This window comes from Artibeus jamaicensis, unplaced genomic scaffold (assembly GCF_021234435.1).
Source record: "Artibeus jamaicensis isolate MK-2021 breed Jamaican fruit bat unplaced genomic scaffold, CSHL_Jam_final contig_3126, whole genome shotgun sequence".
Taxonomy (NCBI): domain Eukaryota; kingdom Metazoa; phylum Chordata; class Mammalia; order Chiroptera; family Phyllostomidae; genus Artibeus; species Artibeus jamaicensis.
In genome coordinates this window covers 11,171,177-11,187,598 of record NW_026521723.1, presented here as the reverse complement: position 1 = coordinate 11,187,598, position 16,422 = coordinate 11,171,177, and the positions used below count along the sequence as shown (strand labels likewise).

The window sequence follows — 16,422 nt, the reverse complement described above, 5'->3', positions numbered from 1 at the left end:
CAGAAATCTCAAATAGAAGCCAGTAGTAATTTACAAATAAGAGTAACAATTAAACACCCTCTAGTATGAGAAATGAAATGAATATTTACTATTTAGCAGTTTAATTATTCTAGTCAAATAAATACATGAAGCAGAAAGGAAGAAAGCTCTGAGAACAAAGGATGGCTTTATGTAGTGATCGTGAATCTGCACATTGTTTTTTATCATGATATAATCTTACCTTCACATGTACATAATTTTCTAAATTGTTCCTAGGATATTGTGCCTTAAATGTAATAAATCACTCAAGTTACATTCATGGAACCAGAACATCTAGGAGGATCTAAAGAGCTTCGTGGGTGACTCTGGAGTGCAACCTGGGTAAGAATCACTGCTCTCAGAGGTGGCTAAATATTTTCTCTTTAAAATAAATGACCCTTTTTTCCTTCAAAAAGTAAACATTTAGGTGCTTACGCTCCTACAATGCTGACACTCCCTTCTCTTTCAGGATTTCCAAGACATTTCACCCTGCCTGCTCGTTCATAGAAAGAGGCCAGACGGGCACCCAGATATGCAGGATATCCACTATCTGAAAAATGAAAAACAATGTAAAGAGAGAGGTTCTAGGGCAGGCCCCCAAAACCTATCAGTTTTGCTTACATAATAAATAATACAAAGACTTACCTGCAGGCATTTCAGCTAAGCGACCAGAAATTTCTCTAAGGGCCTCAGCCCATCTAGAGGTAGAGTCAGCCATCATACTGACGTTATAACCCATGTCACGGAAATATTCTGAGAGTGTAATTCCTAAATTGGGAAGAAAATTACAAGTAATAATACTATAATGTATAATCCTGACATTTTTATGCTTGAGAAAACTTTAAAGCAGTAAGTACATGAGACAGAATGCTCTTTCACCGAAATCTGTTCTTTTGGGCACACAGATGATTTCCTAGGCTCCTTTGCATTTAGATATCACCATGTAGCTGATCATTAGCTAATGGAATGTAAGTCAAAGTAATGTGTTCCATTGCCAGGCAAGCCACACAACCTTCCATGTTCCTTCTTCCTTCTGGCTCATTGAGAGGGAGAGAGCTCCCAGGAGCTCTGGAAGGCATGTGCTGAAGTTAAAGCCTTCTTTTCAGCCTAGGTCCCAGCCCAGGATGACAGTAAAGAGTCTCTTGACCATTTAAAATAGATATCTATTATATCGAGTAATTATATTTGGGTTTATTTGTTGCCATAGCCTAGTCTACCTTAATATACATTTTAAAAGGTAGAAAAAGGACTTCCGCCAAGATGGAGGTGTAGGTGGAAACCCTGTGCCTTCTCACACAACCAAGTTTAAAAACAACAAAGTTTTAGCAACAAAAACGCAGCCAAACCAAAGAAAATTGAACTATATGGAAGTCTGACAACAACGAACCTTTCAGCCAGACCCAGCCAGACCGGTAAGAGGGGCGAAGCCAGCAGTGGAGCAGGGTTGGGCAGACCCACTGAGGGCTGACCAAGGTCACACATTCGCGCGCAGATATACCAGTGAAGGAGCAAGCAGTAAGACAGACTGCGCAGGCCCCATCGGTGGAAAGCAGCAGAGGGGACTGCCATTGTCCCTCTCTGACCCCTCCCCCACATACAGCGCCACAAACCAGCGACCTGGGTGGCCCTACCCTGGTGAACACCTAAGGCTCCACTCCTTATACTTAATAGGCGCGAACAGACCAAAACATTATGACTCAAGAAGAACTTAAAACCCCAGAGCCCATAGTTCTAAGCGACCAAGAAACAGCCAGACTTTCAGATGTACAGTTCAAAACACTGGTAATCAGGATGCTCACAGAACTGGTTGATTTTAGTCACAAATTAGATGAACATATGAAGGCTAAACTAATTGAAACGAAGGAAAATGCACAGGAAACCAATAGTGATGGAAAGGAAACTGGGACTCAAATCAAGGGAGTGGACCAGAAGGAAGAAAAAAATTGACCAAACAGAAAAGGATGAAGAAACAAGAATTCAAAAAAATGAGGAGAGGCTTAGGAACCTCCAGAACATCTTTAAACACTCCAACATCCGAATTATAGGGGTACCAGAAGGGGAAGAGGAACAGCCACCAATGGAAAACTTATTTGAACAAATAATAAAGGAGAATTTCCCCAATCTGGCAAAGGCAATAGACTTCCAGGAAATCCAGGAAGTTCAAAGAGTCCCAAAAAAGTTGGACCCAAGAAGGAACACACCAAGGCACATCATCATTACATTAGCCAAGATTAAAATGAAGGAGAGAATCCTAGAAGCAGCAAGAGATAAGGAGACAGTCACCTACAAAGGAGTTCCCATCAGACTGTCAGCAGAAATCCAAAGACCTACATCCAAGATTGCTCTATCCAGCAAACCTTTCATTTAGAATGGAAGGGCAAATAAAGTGCTTCTCAGATAAGACCAAATTCAAGGAGTTCATCATCACCAAGCCCTTATTATATGAAATGTTAAAGGGACTTATCTAAGAAAAAGAAGATAAAAAATAGCAACAGTGAAAGGACAGCAAACTTACAGTTATTAACAACCACACCTAAAACAAAAGCAAACTAAGAGGACAGCTAGATCAGGAACAGAACCACAGAAATGAAGATCACATGGAGGGTTAGCTACAGGGGAGTGGGAGAAGGAGAAGGGGGGAGAAGGTACAGAAAATAATTAGCATAGATGGTAGGTAGAAAATAGATATGGGGGAGGGCAAGAATAGTATGGGAAATATAGAATCTAAAGAACTTGAGACACGTGGTCATAAACTAAAGGGGGGAATGGAGGGGGAGGGGTTGTGCAGGGTGGAAGGGAATGAAGGGGGGAAATAGAACAACTGTAATGGCATAATCAATAAAATACATTAAAAAAAAAAACAGATGGGCCTGTGAAGCAAAGGGTAAAAATAAATAAATAAAATAAATAAAAATAAATAAATAAAAAGTAGAAAAAGGCTGTTTTCTCTATTCCTATCCCTATTAATATAATTAGGTTTGAAGTTAATTTCCCATATGGCTTTTGTCTGTACATTACACACTTATGCACACAAAACCCTTAACTAATTATCTTGTTTGGTATTTTTCAAAAGTAGCTTATGTTATTAACATGGATAATGTATTAATTATTCAGTGATTCTGTTATGCAGATCAAGTCCTGTCCTGTAAACCAGGGGGCCCCAACCTCCCTCCTTTGTCTGTGGATACCCTCAAATTACTGCCTGAGCTCTGCTTCCTGTCTCCCCACCCCAATACTCCTAACCCTGCGGCTGTGGAAAAATTGTCTTCCATGAAATTGGTCCCCGGTGCCTAAAAGGTTGGGGACAACTGCTGTAAACCACGTAGAAGAAGCTAAGAAAGAAGTCCTGGATTCTAGTTCCTGTTCTGTCATTAATCCTAGTAAAGTGACTTCACTTCCCAGTGTGGTTTCTTAATATGTTAAAATAAAAAAACTCTTACCCTATCTGCCTGTATATATCAGATTAAATGAAACATATAAATGCTTTCAGAAAAGTACAAAGATGTATGCAACTTTAAGATATTAGAAATATATAGTTGTTGCTACACTATAAGAGACTGAGAATCTATGTCTCTAATTCCTTTATTTTACAAGTAAAGACACAGAGGCTTATATTAGGTAAAACAAAATAGGTGCTGGAAAAATCAGCACTTAACTATTTATTGTAATATTTATTTCAGAATAAAAAATACTGATTTCTGAGGCTTCAAAAACTGGTTCCATGAACAAAGTCTTTAAGAAGTATTACTTTAAAAACACAATAATTATTACATATTTCCATCTGATGATATGATCAGATCTTCTCTTATGCAAGCATGGCTATGTTTTTAAGTTTCTATGATGACATTAACTAATATGTGAGTGTATTAGAAAGACGTGGTAGAAGAGACAGGTATGCATAAGTAAACCTCAGAGAAGTTCACAGACCTAAATGAAGATCAGCACCTATAAGGGAGAACAAAAAAACTCAGACAACCTCAAAAGATGAACTGGGAAAACACCTGCAACTTGTGACAGACAAAAGACTCATTTCATAGAGCTTATTTCAGTACAAAAACAACAACTTTTGAAAGGTAAATAGACAGAAGGCAGTTTTCAAATGATTAATATACATAGGAATGACAATAGCTCACTGTTAAGAAAAAAAGACTAAGTAGGCATCAAATAAAGCAGGGATAGTAATATGTTAATTGTCAAATCTAGGTGCTAGGTACACGGGTGTTTGTAGTAACATTCTTTCAACTTTTCCATGGGTTCAATAACTTTCATAAGAAAGCACTGGAAAAACCAGCATTGAAAGAATGTTCAATTCTTTCAATTTCAGTGAAGATGTGGGGAAAGACCCCAGTGAAGGACAGAGAAGGACAGACCTCTTGTCCTTTCTTGTTTCTTTTGAAGGGCTCTCAGAATCTAAAATCTGCACTAACAGTTGTACTTTCAGCAGTTCTGCTCCTAGGAACTCACCTTACAAAAATGTACCAAAATTGTACCCACAAAACATGCCAAGAAAAAGTGTAAGAAATATGCATAAGAATGTTTTAGTGAGACCATTTAAGATCTTGCTTCTCGACATTGTCATCAATTTGGCTCAAGAAAATCTTATAAAGATAAAAAAATGCTTTAGCAATGTGAACTGTCATGGAAAAAAAACAAATGAGCCAACAATAACAAAAACCCCCAAAACAAAAAACCTACTAATACTCCAAGATTCCACCAAAAGGATGCCAGTTAAATAGAGTACGGTATATCCATATGAAGGAATACTATGAAGTCATTTATAGACTTACTGCTTAAAATAATAGATAAATGTTACTTTCCCCTTTTCCTCATAAAAGTAACCACTAAACAAGGAAATAAGAAATAGAGAAACACAAACTCCATCGTCAAAAACAAGGGGTCATACTCCACAACAAAATAATGAGAAAAGAGACCTAAATGAGGTAAAAAACAAACAAGGGTGTAGGGAGACACAAAAAATTCACCTGAGGCTCTATATCTCAGATTAAGCTTCTGCAAACTAGGAGACACCTCCTCAGGGCTGTTGTAGACCGCTCTGCCTGATTTTAGGAATTGTATCTCCACCCCTTGTGGTTAAGGGCAAGAGACGACCTTTGGAATGCCAGTGGCAGGAGACAAAGCCTGTCTCTGGTAGCAAATGCTGCTTCAGTTCCTCTTCCTGCCCCCAGAACTTGGTCAGAAGTCAATGATGGGTAAGACCCCTCATAGCAGGGGGCAACCTAAGCCAGACTCGATCACCTGGGGGGGGGCCTTCATGGAAGTACTGGGGGGGCTGCAACAAAGAGCAATGGACGCCCCCCTTTGTCAAAGCCCGAGTCCCCATGTTCTCTGGGAGAAGCACTTCCTGGCTCTAATCCCCTTAAGCCTGAATACCTGTTGGGGAGAGGTGCAGCTCCTTGCCTTGCTAGAGCCTGTCCTGGGGGAAAATCTGGCATCACAAAGACTTGCTGATAAACCTGTGAAATCTGCTCTGCTAAGAGTGCTTTCATTCATATGATAAGGGTCCAAGAGGAAACAAGTATGTCTCCCAAAGTTTCTGCAACTCTCGTCCTGACAGACACTGACTCAGATCTCTTTGTAATGTTATCTACTGTTTGATCCCTGTCGCCCTGTATTCCTGTGTATTACAACCCAATAAAAGGCTATGGAAGAGGGGGCTTGGGGCCTTTTTCTCCTTGGAGAAACTGGCCGCTGCTGGCCTGTCTCCCCTGAGGAACTGGCCACAGTCCACCTCCCTCCTCCATCCTCCAAACAGATCTCATCTTGTCTTGGTCATTATTCATTCACGCGTGTCCGTGGCACCGGGGGGACCTAGCGTAGTAGTCACCCCCACACAGGGCAAAACCAGGAACCCTGTGTTCAGGACACTGCTAAAGGAGCTCAGGGGTAGTGGCAGGAGTGCCTTGGACCCATCAGGGGTGTCCAACCCATGGCCTCTGGGCCGCAAGTGGCCCAGGATGGCTATGAATGAGGCCCAACACAAAATCATAGATTTACTCAAAATATTGTGAGATTTTTTTTGTGATTATGCGTCACAGTGTATTTAATGTGTGGCCCAAGACAACTCTTCCTCTTCTTCCAGTGTGGCCCAGAGATGCCAAAAGGTTGGACACCCCTGCCGATATGGCATCAAGGAGAGCAGGAAGATGGGGACAAATAAAACATAGGTAGGCACTTCTACTTTCCAGTAAGTGGGTGTGAGGCAGGTTGGACTAGAGAGAAATAATTATAAGTGACCTTACAGCTGCAAAGTTTGACAGGAGTGGAAAAATGAAAAATATCTTACACAATTCCATGCAACAATAAACTTCACAGATTACCATGAAGAATTCCTGCTACTATAGACTATAGCAAAAGCTACCCCCTCCCATATCCTGCAAAGATGAATACTAGGCCCTGACCACTATAGCTTAGTTGAGAGTTGTCCCACAAAGCGAAAGGCCACTGGTTTGATTCCCAGTCAGAACACATGCCTGGGTTGCAGGACTGTGTTCTGTGTTCTGGTGTGTGCAAGAGGCAGCTGATAGATGTTTCTCTACCCTTCTTTCTCCTCCTTTCCCTTCTAAGAAAAAATAAATAAAATCTTTTAAAAAAAGAATTCTATAAAAAAAGATGAATAACAGCATTAATAACATCAGTATAAGAACCAAAACCCAAACAAACAAACACAAAAAGACAAGCCACAGGAAGGAAACAGAGGAGCAAAAATACAAGGCTAGCAAAGGAACAGATGAAAACTGTGACTGCAATGAACTGACAGAAAATCTTAATGCATCCTACTGCAAAGCAAAATCTCAAGGAACATACAGTAAGATCAGAAAAGATGTTTCACAAACCAGCAGAATTCAACAAATAGTTGAAAGGAAGAAAATGAAGGTTTCATTAGAAGCAACACAAAAAACAAACACCATTATCTTGTGAGCTTATGGACAAAATGCTAAATAAGAAGAATTAGAGAGGAAATAATATAGATAGAAACAGCTAAAGGAGATGCAGTATGTATGGTTTGAAGTAGATAACTGTAATGGAAAAGAAAAAGTTTCAGAAACAATTCTCAAAAATTTTCCAAAAATAAAAAACATATTCATAGATAAAAGAGAACACTCAGGAAAAAATTTATCAAAACTATCAATACTGAATATATCCTAATAAACTTTGAGCTTTTGAGTGAAAAATTCCTTTGGGCAAGAAAAAAAATCACATATAAAAGGAACAAGAGTAGGCCTACCTCAGATCTCTCTCCAGCATTCAATGCTAGAATAAAAAAGCTCAAGGAAAGAAATATGACCCCCAAATTTTACACTCAGCCAAATAATTCTTAAAAATTTAAAGGCAATAGAAAAAACCCAAACTTATAAAAGAAATAACAATTCAGGGACTACACTGTATTTTGCCATGTATAATGAGCATTTTGTTGCCCAAATTTTTGAGGAAAAAATAAGGATGCACATTATACATGGGTAGTACCAATTCTGTATCTATATAAATGTTTTTAATTCTTTTATTTATGCTTAGGCATTAAAAGTGTAACTCTAGGAAGCAATAATATCTGTATGTAAAATAATAACCCAGAATACAATAATTGGTTTTGTTCCTAAATATAAATAAATAATTGAATTTAAAAATTAAAACACAAGATATTGTTCCTGAAAGTTTGGGCCAAAAACATGGGTGCACACTATACACAGAAGTGCATGGCAAAATACGGTAGTTTCCAAAGCCTTTACTTGAAGAAACTTCCAAAAATTTTAGTCAACCACAAAGCAAATAGAGAAATTGTAGCCAAAGGGCTGATGGTGAGCACTGATTCCATTTTACTACAGGTCTAAGACTAATACAGATACTGGATTTATGGTTACAGAACAGTAGGTAAATATTATAAATCCTAAAAATGTAGAAATAAAAGTACAAAAGCTGGGACGGAAGTGGGAGCAAAGATCGATGGTACTATATAAACACACTGATATTCTCATCTTTCATATCTAGGAGTCAAAATGCAATAATTCAAAACTGATGATTCAAGTTACAGAGATACAGATATATACAGAAATAAATCATAAAAAGTGTAAGGAAAAAACACAGTAGTAGAAGATACATAATTAAATAGTCATTAAAAAGATTGAGGAAGCTTTATTAATGTCTTATACTGACACATTCTTAAGATATAATAAGTAAAACATTTTTTTTAAAACAAGAGATAAGATTGTAGGTACAGAGGTACTTCAACATGAAAGTTCTTTAGAAAAGAAAATGCTTGTGTTTAGCTCTAAACTTAAAAATAAGTGTTAACTGCTTTTATTCCAATTTCATGTACTCACCAGTATAAATAGAAGCTTCTCTAGCAGCCACAGGCATGTTGGAGGTATTGGCTACCAAAGCTGTCCTCTTCATAATTGACTCCACCTTACCATCAACTTCCATTGTGAGCTAGAAGCAAACATCTATCAGTGATCTTCTTATTTCTAAATAGAACACTGTATCCCTTTTTACAACTTGTCTATATTTCATCTCTCTTCTCATCAGTGTTGCCAAATAATATTCCCCATCATTCCAACCTCTTTTCCCTGTCCCACTGTGTGCTGTAAAAACAGTATCCATTATTTCCATTTCCTAAATAAAATTCATTATTTTATGAAAAAAGGAGTATTACTATAGCAAACCTAGTAAATCATATAAAGCCTATTGTCCATTTTATCTCTCTCCCAATTACTGAAAACCACCAAACCACAAAAAGAAACTTTCAAGTGTTTCAAGGGGGCTAAAAACTCAAAATTCCTTTCCCTGAATATACAAAATTGAATCACAAATATAATTAGAAAATTCCTCAAAAGATCCTTGACAAATGAAAGCAATGCTCCAGCTCTAATACAAAGTAGTATTAGTTGACAGTGAAAGTTGATTAGTAATATTTTCTCTAAAATAGTATTTGAAATTCTGTAGATACAGACCTCTGGAAAGTCACGGAGAACTTCAGACATCTCGTTTCCTCTTTCCCCACACCCCACATAGATGATCACATCACTGTTGGAATACTTGGACAGAGACTGCGATATCACTGTCTTTCCACAGCCAAAGGCCCCAGGAATTGCAGTAGTTCCTCCCTGTACACATCTGAACAAAGGAAACCAGAGTGAATTACTTTATTTGCTAATAAATACTAGTAAATAAAACAGGTAAGTGGCACAGAAATGGAAGTTAAAGAAAGCAAGCACTTTAAAATATTTTCATCTGTATCTATAGATATAGATATAATTAGTCCCCTAGTTTATAATAATGTTTTTTAATCACTGATCATCCATCTCTATCATTTTTTAAAGATTTTATTTATTTATCTTTAGAGGGGAAGCGAAGGAGAGAGGGAGAGAAACATCAATGCATGGTTGCCTCTCGTGCGTCCCCTGCTGGGAACTGGCCTGCAACCCAGGCATGTGCCCTGACTGGGAATCAAACCACGATCCCTTGGTTCGCAGGCCCACGCTCAATCCACTGAGCTATACCAGTGAGGGCCATCTCTATCATTTAGCTATCATTTTTAATAGCTAAAAAGTGAAAGCATATTCCACAAGACACATTAGGAAAAGGGATACAAAAACAAGTAAGACAAATAAAATAGTACTAATGATATTCTGAATGCTTACTGGAATTAGTTCATGAAAGACAATATATGAATTTAAGTTAAAAATATAAACAACTTTTGTAAGTTGTCTCCTGAGGCAAAAAATAAGACCTAAAATTCACATCTAACTGTGAATGAACAAAGACTTCTGGCAAAATGTTAAGTCAATCCCCTTTTATTCATCCAATAACTACTTACAAAGTACTTCCTAGGCACTGAAAACTGTGCTTGGAAATATCAGAAAGACAACGGTAAATAAGATAAACATGTTTCTGTACTCAGAGTTCTCACATTCCAGTGGGGTAAACTGCCATCAGTTGGAGATCACAGTGTATGTAGCAGCCACTTTCAAACTTTCCCTAAAAAGTGGCAGTGGAGAGTGAAATAATCCGAAGGGCAGAGGAAAGAGAATGTGGCATGTGTGCACTCACACATTGGGGGTGTGTGTGGGCTGGGAGGGTCTGGGCAGGAGAAATGAGACGTAACATTAGTAGAAATTTCTGTGTAATGTTGTGCTTTATCATAAAAATTCACCAAAACATTGCATTCTTAATAATACTAGGCTTTCTTCCAATATAAAATAACAAGCATTAAAATCTTTTCTCCTCCAAGCCTTTCAGTGACTGATAAATTGAGAAGGCATGCCCATTCACCCCATGGCTTTACATACCTCTTTCAAATCCTTATTAACCTCAGGAGGGGAGGCAGGGCTAAGTATGCCCCAGTTTGAAGTTTAGCAATCCTCTGTGAAAAGTGCTATCATAGAAAACAACTGAAGTATAGTGGGAGCTTACAGGAAGGAGGGCAAGATCTAACACTGGATTGGAGTGGGGTCAGAAAAGTCTCCTTGAAAGAAGCTAAGACCTGAAAGGAAACATATTAGCCAGATAAAGTAAAGTAACATTTTCAGCAGAGGGAAGAGCTTGGTCAAAGATCCCAGAAGGGAGCACAGCCTGAGAAATTAACAGTCCTCAATATGCCTGGAAGATAGTATGTAAAGAAGCAGCTGAGCAGTTAAGTGGCAGAGACAATACTGAAAGGTAAGTAATGGCCACATCATGGGTGTCTATGTAAGGGGTTAAGGAGTATGTATTTGTTTTAAGGGTAATGAAGAGCACTTAAGGATTTCAAGCAAAAACAATGCAGGATCAGGCATGGGCTTTAAATGGGTGACTATATAATATGGTCAACCACTTAGAAAGAAAGCAAGACTGGAGACAGTAAGTCTGATGCAATGTGATTAGGCTAAGAAATTACCTTAATCAGGAATTAGGGTAAGAGCCTTAATTAGGATCATGGAGTAGGGATGAAAGATGTAGATAAAAAATATTTAGGGAACAGAATAAAAGCACTTGTTCAATAATTAGATGTGGAAGGGTAAGAAAGATCCTTGAGAGAAGTAACAGACTTTAGATTAGGCATTCACTGGATGGATGATAATGACATTTGTTGAGAGAGGCAACAAAGCAAGATGAGCAAGTTTCAAGGAAGAAAGTGGTAAGATGATTATTTCAGTTTTGAACATACTGACTCTGAGGCATCTGTAGGATATTCAAAAGGAGAGGTATAATCAGAAGTATTTTTTATATGAGTCTGACACTCAAAAGAAATTTGGGATGAAGAAAGAGATTTTGGAGTCCTTATATATACAGATGAGTATTAAAGTCACGAGAGTGGATAAAGTCATTCACAGAGGGTAATGATGAGAAAAATGTCCTAAAAGAAGAAAATCTCTTAAGAAATATAAAAATTAAGGGAGAATAAACCTGCAATGAAGAATTAGAACTTGTGGACAGAAGCTAGTAGAAAGAACAAAGAAAGAAGGTGTTTTAAGGAGGAATGAGTAGAAAGAAATATCTAACGTTATGGGAATTAAGAAAATACTAAAACTTACTTATTGAATTATCAGCATGGGAGTGACTGATGATGTTGGTGAGAGTAGTTTCAGCTGAACAGTGGAGCGGGGCAGAGCTATATGGTGAACCAGAGTGGGAAAGGTGGAAACAATGACTCATTCTTTCCACAGGTGTAGCTGTGCAAATGAGGAAATAGTGGAAGGTAAAAAGGGGAAAAGGGTAAGATGGTAGTTTCTTTTATTTTTTTCATTAGACGGGTGATAAAAGGAAAGATAACCGACAGAGGGAGGTCTGAGGAGACAAGAGGTAGGATAAGCTGCAGAAAGAAAAAGTAGGGATGAACGAGAATGAATGTTAAGTCAGCCTGGTGGCAGGAAACTGGAGGAGTTCGAAATCTAATGGTCTGTACTTTCTCTCTGAAGGATCTAGTACAATCATTTGTTGAGAATAAAGGAGAAAGAACAGTGAAGTTAAAGATCTGAGGCAAGTGGAGAGGTTTCAAATGGGATCCAGAGAATGATGATTAGGGAACTGCAGAAGGATTGCTATACTGTAATGAGATATCAACTTGCACTGATTATTTTGTTTTCTTAGTAGCCTGTGTATAGATGTGGGAGGAGATAACTGATTTATAGTTGTAATTTCACCAGGTAGGTGTGACAGAGAAGGAACCATAAAATTTGTAAAAGTGGTAAGTTATTAAATTTAAGCTGAATAGTGAAGGATATAGAAATATGAGGTGCTGACTAATAAGAATGAGAGAGTAACAGAACAATTCCAAGGGTAGGTCTGAAGGGTAAGAGGCTAAAGGGTAAGTGGGATATATATGGGTTTGGTGGTCAGAGGTTGAGGGAGTTACGGGATTCCAGCTTCAGTCGTTTTGCAAATTAAATTAAGTCATTTGTTGAAAGTAAAGCAGGGTTTGGTAAAGACTGAGATGTAATGAGAAAGGAGGTTTTTGGGTAGTTGATGAAGAAAATGGCAAAGACCAGATTGCTGGGAAGCACAGAGAGTCCAGTTTATTTTAGAAACCCTCAATTTATAGTGTCACCAATCTACTAATTCTTGGGTAACTTAAGAAAACGCTGGTGATATATAAATGTACTTAACTAATTCACTATTATTTCTCTGGATAAAATTTTAAAAAGACTTCATATTTAGAGAGAGAAAGAAGGAAGGGAGGGAGAAACACTGTTGGAGAGAAACACTGTTGTGAAGGAGAGAAACACTGTTGTGAAGGAGAAACGCTGACTGGTTGCCTATAGTACACGCCCTGACTGACCAGGGACCAAACCCACAACCCAGGCATGTGCCTTGGCTGAGTATCAAACCGTCAACCTTTTGCTTTGCAGGACAATGTCCAACCAACTGAGCTACACTGGCCAGGAGTCTAGATAAAACTTACAGGCTAGCACATAAAACCTTTACCTATAGTTCTGGCTGGTATAGTTCAGTGGATTGAGCATGGGCCCGCAAACCAAAGGTTGCCGGTTCAATTCCCAGTCAGGGCATATTCCTCGGTTGTGGGCTGGTCGCCCAAGTAGGGGGCATGTGAGAGGCAACCACATGTTGATATTTCTATCCCCTTCTTTCTTCCTCCCTTCCCCTCTCACTAAAAACAAATAAATAAAATCTTAAAACAATAACGACATACAATAACGGAGTGAAAACTGGGACGAAGCTCAAACTTACGGAAAAAGGGCATCAAGGACTCTCTGGCCAGTCAACAAAGGATGGTTAGCTGGCAGCTTCTCAGTGACAGGTCGAACCTGACGCACAGGCCACACCTGGACCATGCTGAATTTCTCCTTTATACCTTCAAATTCGAGCTCCAAGACAACATCCTATAAAAATACATCAGGATCTGAAGTACAGTCAAAGTTATGAACATTTATTCCTCATCAAAGTAACCCCAGATTCTTCCTGGGGATAGGATAGGGTGGTCTTATGTGGAAATGGGGAGGGAGATTCATACTTTTTATTGTAAATCTTTATATTTAGTTCTAATTTTTAAAATCATATGTGCTTATTACTGTTTTAATTATTAAGAACAGTTTAGGAGTTACTGAGAATGAGATATCTCAAGTAATAGAGCAACAGGTAAATTAGTTGGATATACACAGGCAGAAGTCTTGAAGGATAAAGAAGATAGATACTCCTGGGACTGAGAGAGAGGACAAATAAATATTTTCACAAATCACCTTTTATTCTGACTTCCGGCCAAGATAGAGCCATAGGTAGATACATTTTGCCTCCTCCCACAACCAAAAAAAGGACAACAACAAATTTAAAAAGAAAAAACAACCAGAACTGACAGAAAATTTAACTGTATGGAAGACCAACAACCAGGGAGTTAAAGAAACATTCATCCAGACCAGTAGGAGGGGCAGAGATGAGCAGTTGGGATGGAGAGGATGATGCCTGGCAAGGTAGCAGCCAGAGGACTTGGCAGGTAAGGAGGCGGCTTGTGGTCCCACACTTGTGTGCAGATAAAACAGGAGGAACAACTGGGAAGTGAGACAGACTGTGCAACTCAGGGTTCCAGTGTGGAAAAAAAAAGCCTCAAAACCTCTGGCTGTAAAAATCTGTGGGGGTTGCAGCAGCAAAAGAAACTTCTAGCCTCATAAGAGAGTTAGTTCATTGTAGAGACTCACGGGGTCCGAGGATGTACACAAGCCCACCCATCTGGCAGTCAGCACCAAAAGGGCCCAACTGGCTTGGGTGTAGCAGAAATGAATGAAAGTCAGCTGAGAGCTGAAAAAGTGGCATTGTTCCTTCTCTGACCCTTCCCGCACGTACAGCACCACAGCGCAGCCAAGTGGGTCACCCTGCCTTGGTGAACACCTCAGGTTCTGCTCCTTACAATGTAACAGGTACACCAGGACAAAGAAATATGGCCCAAATGAAAGAACAGATCAAAACTCCAGAAAAGAACTAAATGACAAGGAGATAGACAACCTATCGGATGCAACCACTGGTAATCAGGATGTTCACAGAAATGGTTGGGTATGGTCCCAAAATAGAGAAAAAAGTAAAGGCTATGAAAAGTAAAATAAAGAAAAATATACAGGGAACCAACAGTGAAGAGAAGGAAACTGGACTCAAATCAATGACCTGGAGGAGAAGGAAGAAATAGACATTCAACAGGAACAGAATGAAGAAACAATTCAAAAACACGAAGAGAGGCTTATGAATCTCTGGGACAACTTTAAACATTCCAACATCCAAATCACAGGGGTACCTAAAAGAGGAGAGGGGAAGTAAGAAATTTAACGCTTATTTGAAAAACAATGGAGAATTTCCCCAATCTGGCAAAGGAAATAGAGTTCCAGGAAGTCCAGGAAGCTCAGAGAGTCCCAAGAACTTGGACCCAAGGAAACACACACGGAGGCACATCATCATTATATTACCTAAGATTAGAGATAAGGAATCTTAGAAGCAGAAAGAAAATAGGAGACAGTTACCAACAAAGGAGATCCAATAGATTATCAGCTGATTTCTCAAAAGAAACATTATAGGCAAGAAGGGGCTGGAAGGAAGTATTCAAAGTCAGGAAAAGCAAGGACCTAAATCCAGGATTACTCTATCCAGCAAAGCTATCATTTAGAATGGAAGGACAGATAAAGTGCTTCCCAGATAAGGTCAAGTTAAAGGAGTTCACCATCACCAAGCCCTTATTCTATGAAATGTTAAGGGACTTATCTTTGAAAAAAAAGATCAAAAGTATGAACAGTAACATGACAGCAAACTTACAACTACCAACAACTGAACCTAAGAAAACAAACAAAAAAACCCCACAAAAAACAAAAACAAACTAGAACAGAAACAGAATCACAGAAATGGAGCAGGGAGTTTGGGGTGGGGAGGAATGGGGGAAAATGTACAGAGGATAAGAAGCATAAAATAAACAGGGGGAGATTAAGAACAGTATAGGAAATGGAGAAGCCAAAGAACTTATATGTACGACCCATGGACATGAACTAAGGTAGAGAAATGCTGGAGGGAGAGGGATGCGTGGTGGAGGGGAATAAAGGAGAAAAAAATGGGACAACTGTAACAGCATAATCAATAAAATATACTTTAAAAATTACTTTCTACTGTTTTACTTGATTATAATGCTCCTATACTGCTTTAATGAAAAACACATCTTTTAAAGGATCCTGGAATACTTAATAAATTGAAATATTTCTAAATATTTACAAAAGCAAAAAGGCAATGAGTAATACTCTAACATGTATGAACACTGACTTGATTTCAACTTTTCAAACAATCCCAAAACCTACACACCTAGAGAAATCTGTAATTTTGTTGATACGTGAGCCATATGAAGGTTGTTCTTCCATAGAAGAGTGAATGAGTCCCTAAGCTAGTGAGTTAAGGCTAGCTCATTGCCTTAGCTCAGTATCCCACACTTTTACTTCTTATTCTCTATGTGTTATAGGCCACAAACTTATTCTTGTGAAATAGTTGAAAATTATCTTTTATCGCATTTTATTGGGAAAAAATGATATATCACAATGGTCTTCTCAATAGTTAGCTTCACACCCACAAAGACTACTAGGAATCTAGTGTATGTGATATGATGCTACTATCAATACCATTAAAGGATTAAGTTTTAAATGGCTCCCTCACCCACAAATTCATATACTGTAATCCATTATGCAATGTTAGGCAGGATGGTAATAAACCAAGGCAGGGAGGGGGAGGGAGATGTGCCTCACTCATTAAACCAGAAGTCCTAAGCCTGGTCCAATAAGATTGCCAGGTGTTCCAAAAATCACAAAAACCATGCTGGTGCAGGAGGAGAGGAGCCCTTGAAGTTCTGTATGTATCATTTCCACTAGCTGGGAAAGACAAGCCTAGAAACAGTGTATTCATCCCAAGGTCTGGAAGTGGGAGGAGGAGGGAGATCCT

The 16,422-nt window shown here is 38.7% G+C and overlaps 1 protein-coding gene across 2 annotated transcripts in view; it reads right to left on the bottom strand.

Annotated features, from left to right (window-relative positions):
• Positions 1-16,422, bottom strand: part of ATP6V1A (ATPase H+ transporting V1 subunit A) — a 58,157-nt gene that overhangs the window by 12,813 nt on the left and 28,922 nt on the right. For both annotated transcript variants that reach the window (XM_037136920.2, XM_037136921.2), the window contains exons 6-10: positions 13,201-13,352; positions 8,985-9,147; positions 8,355-8,463; positions 664-786; positions 454-568 (exon numbers count right to left, since the gene is read on the bottom strand). In XM_037136920.2, the coding sequence (XP_036992815.1) occupies positions 454-568; positions 664-786; positions 8,355-8,463; positions 8,985-9,147; positions 13,201-13,352 (662 nt within the window). The remainder of the gene's footprint in view (positions 1-453; positions 569-663; positions 787-8,354; positions 8,464-8,984; positions 9,148-13,200; positions 13,353-16,422) is intronic.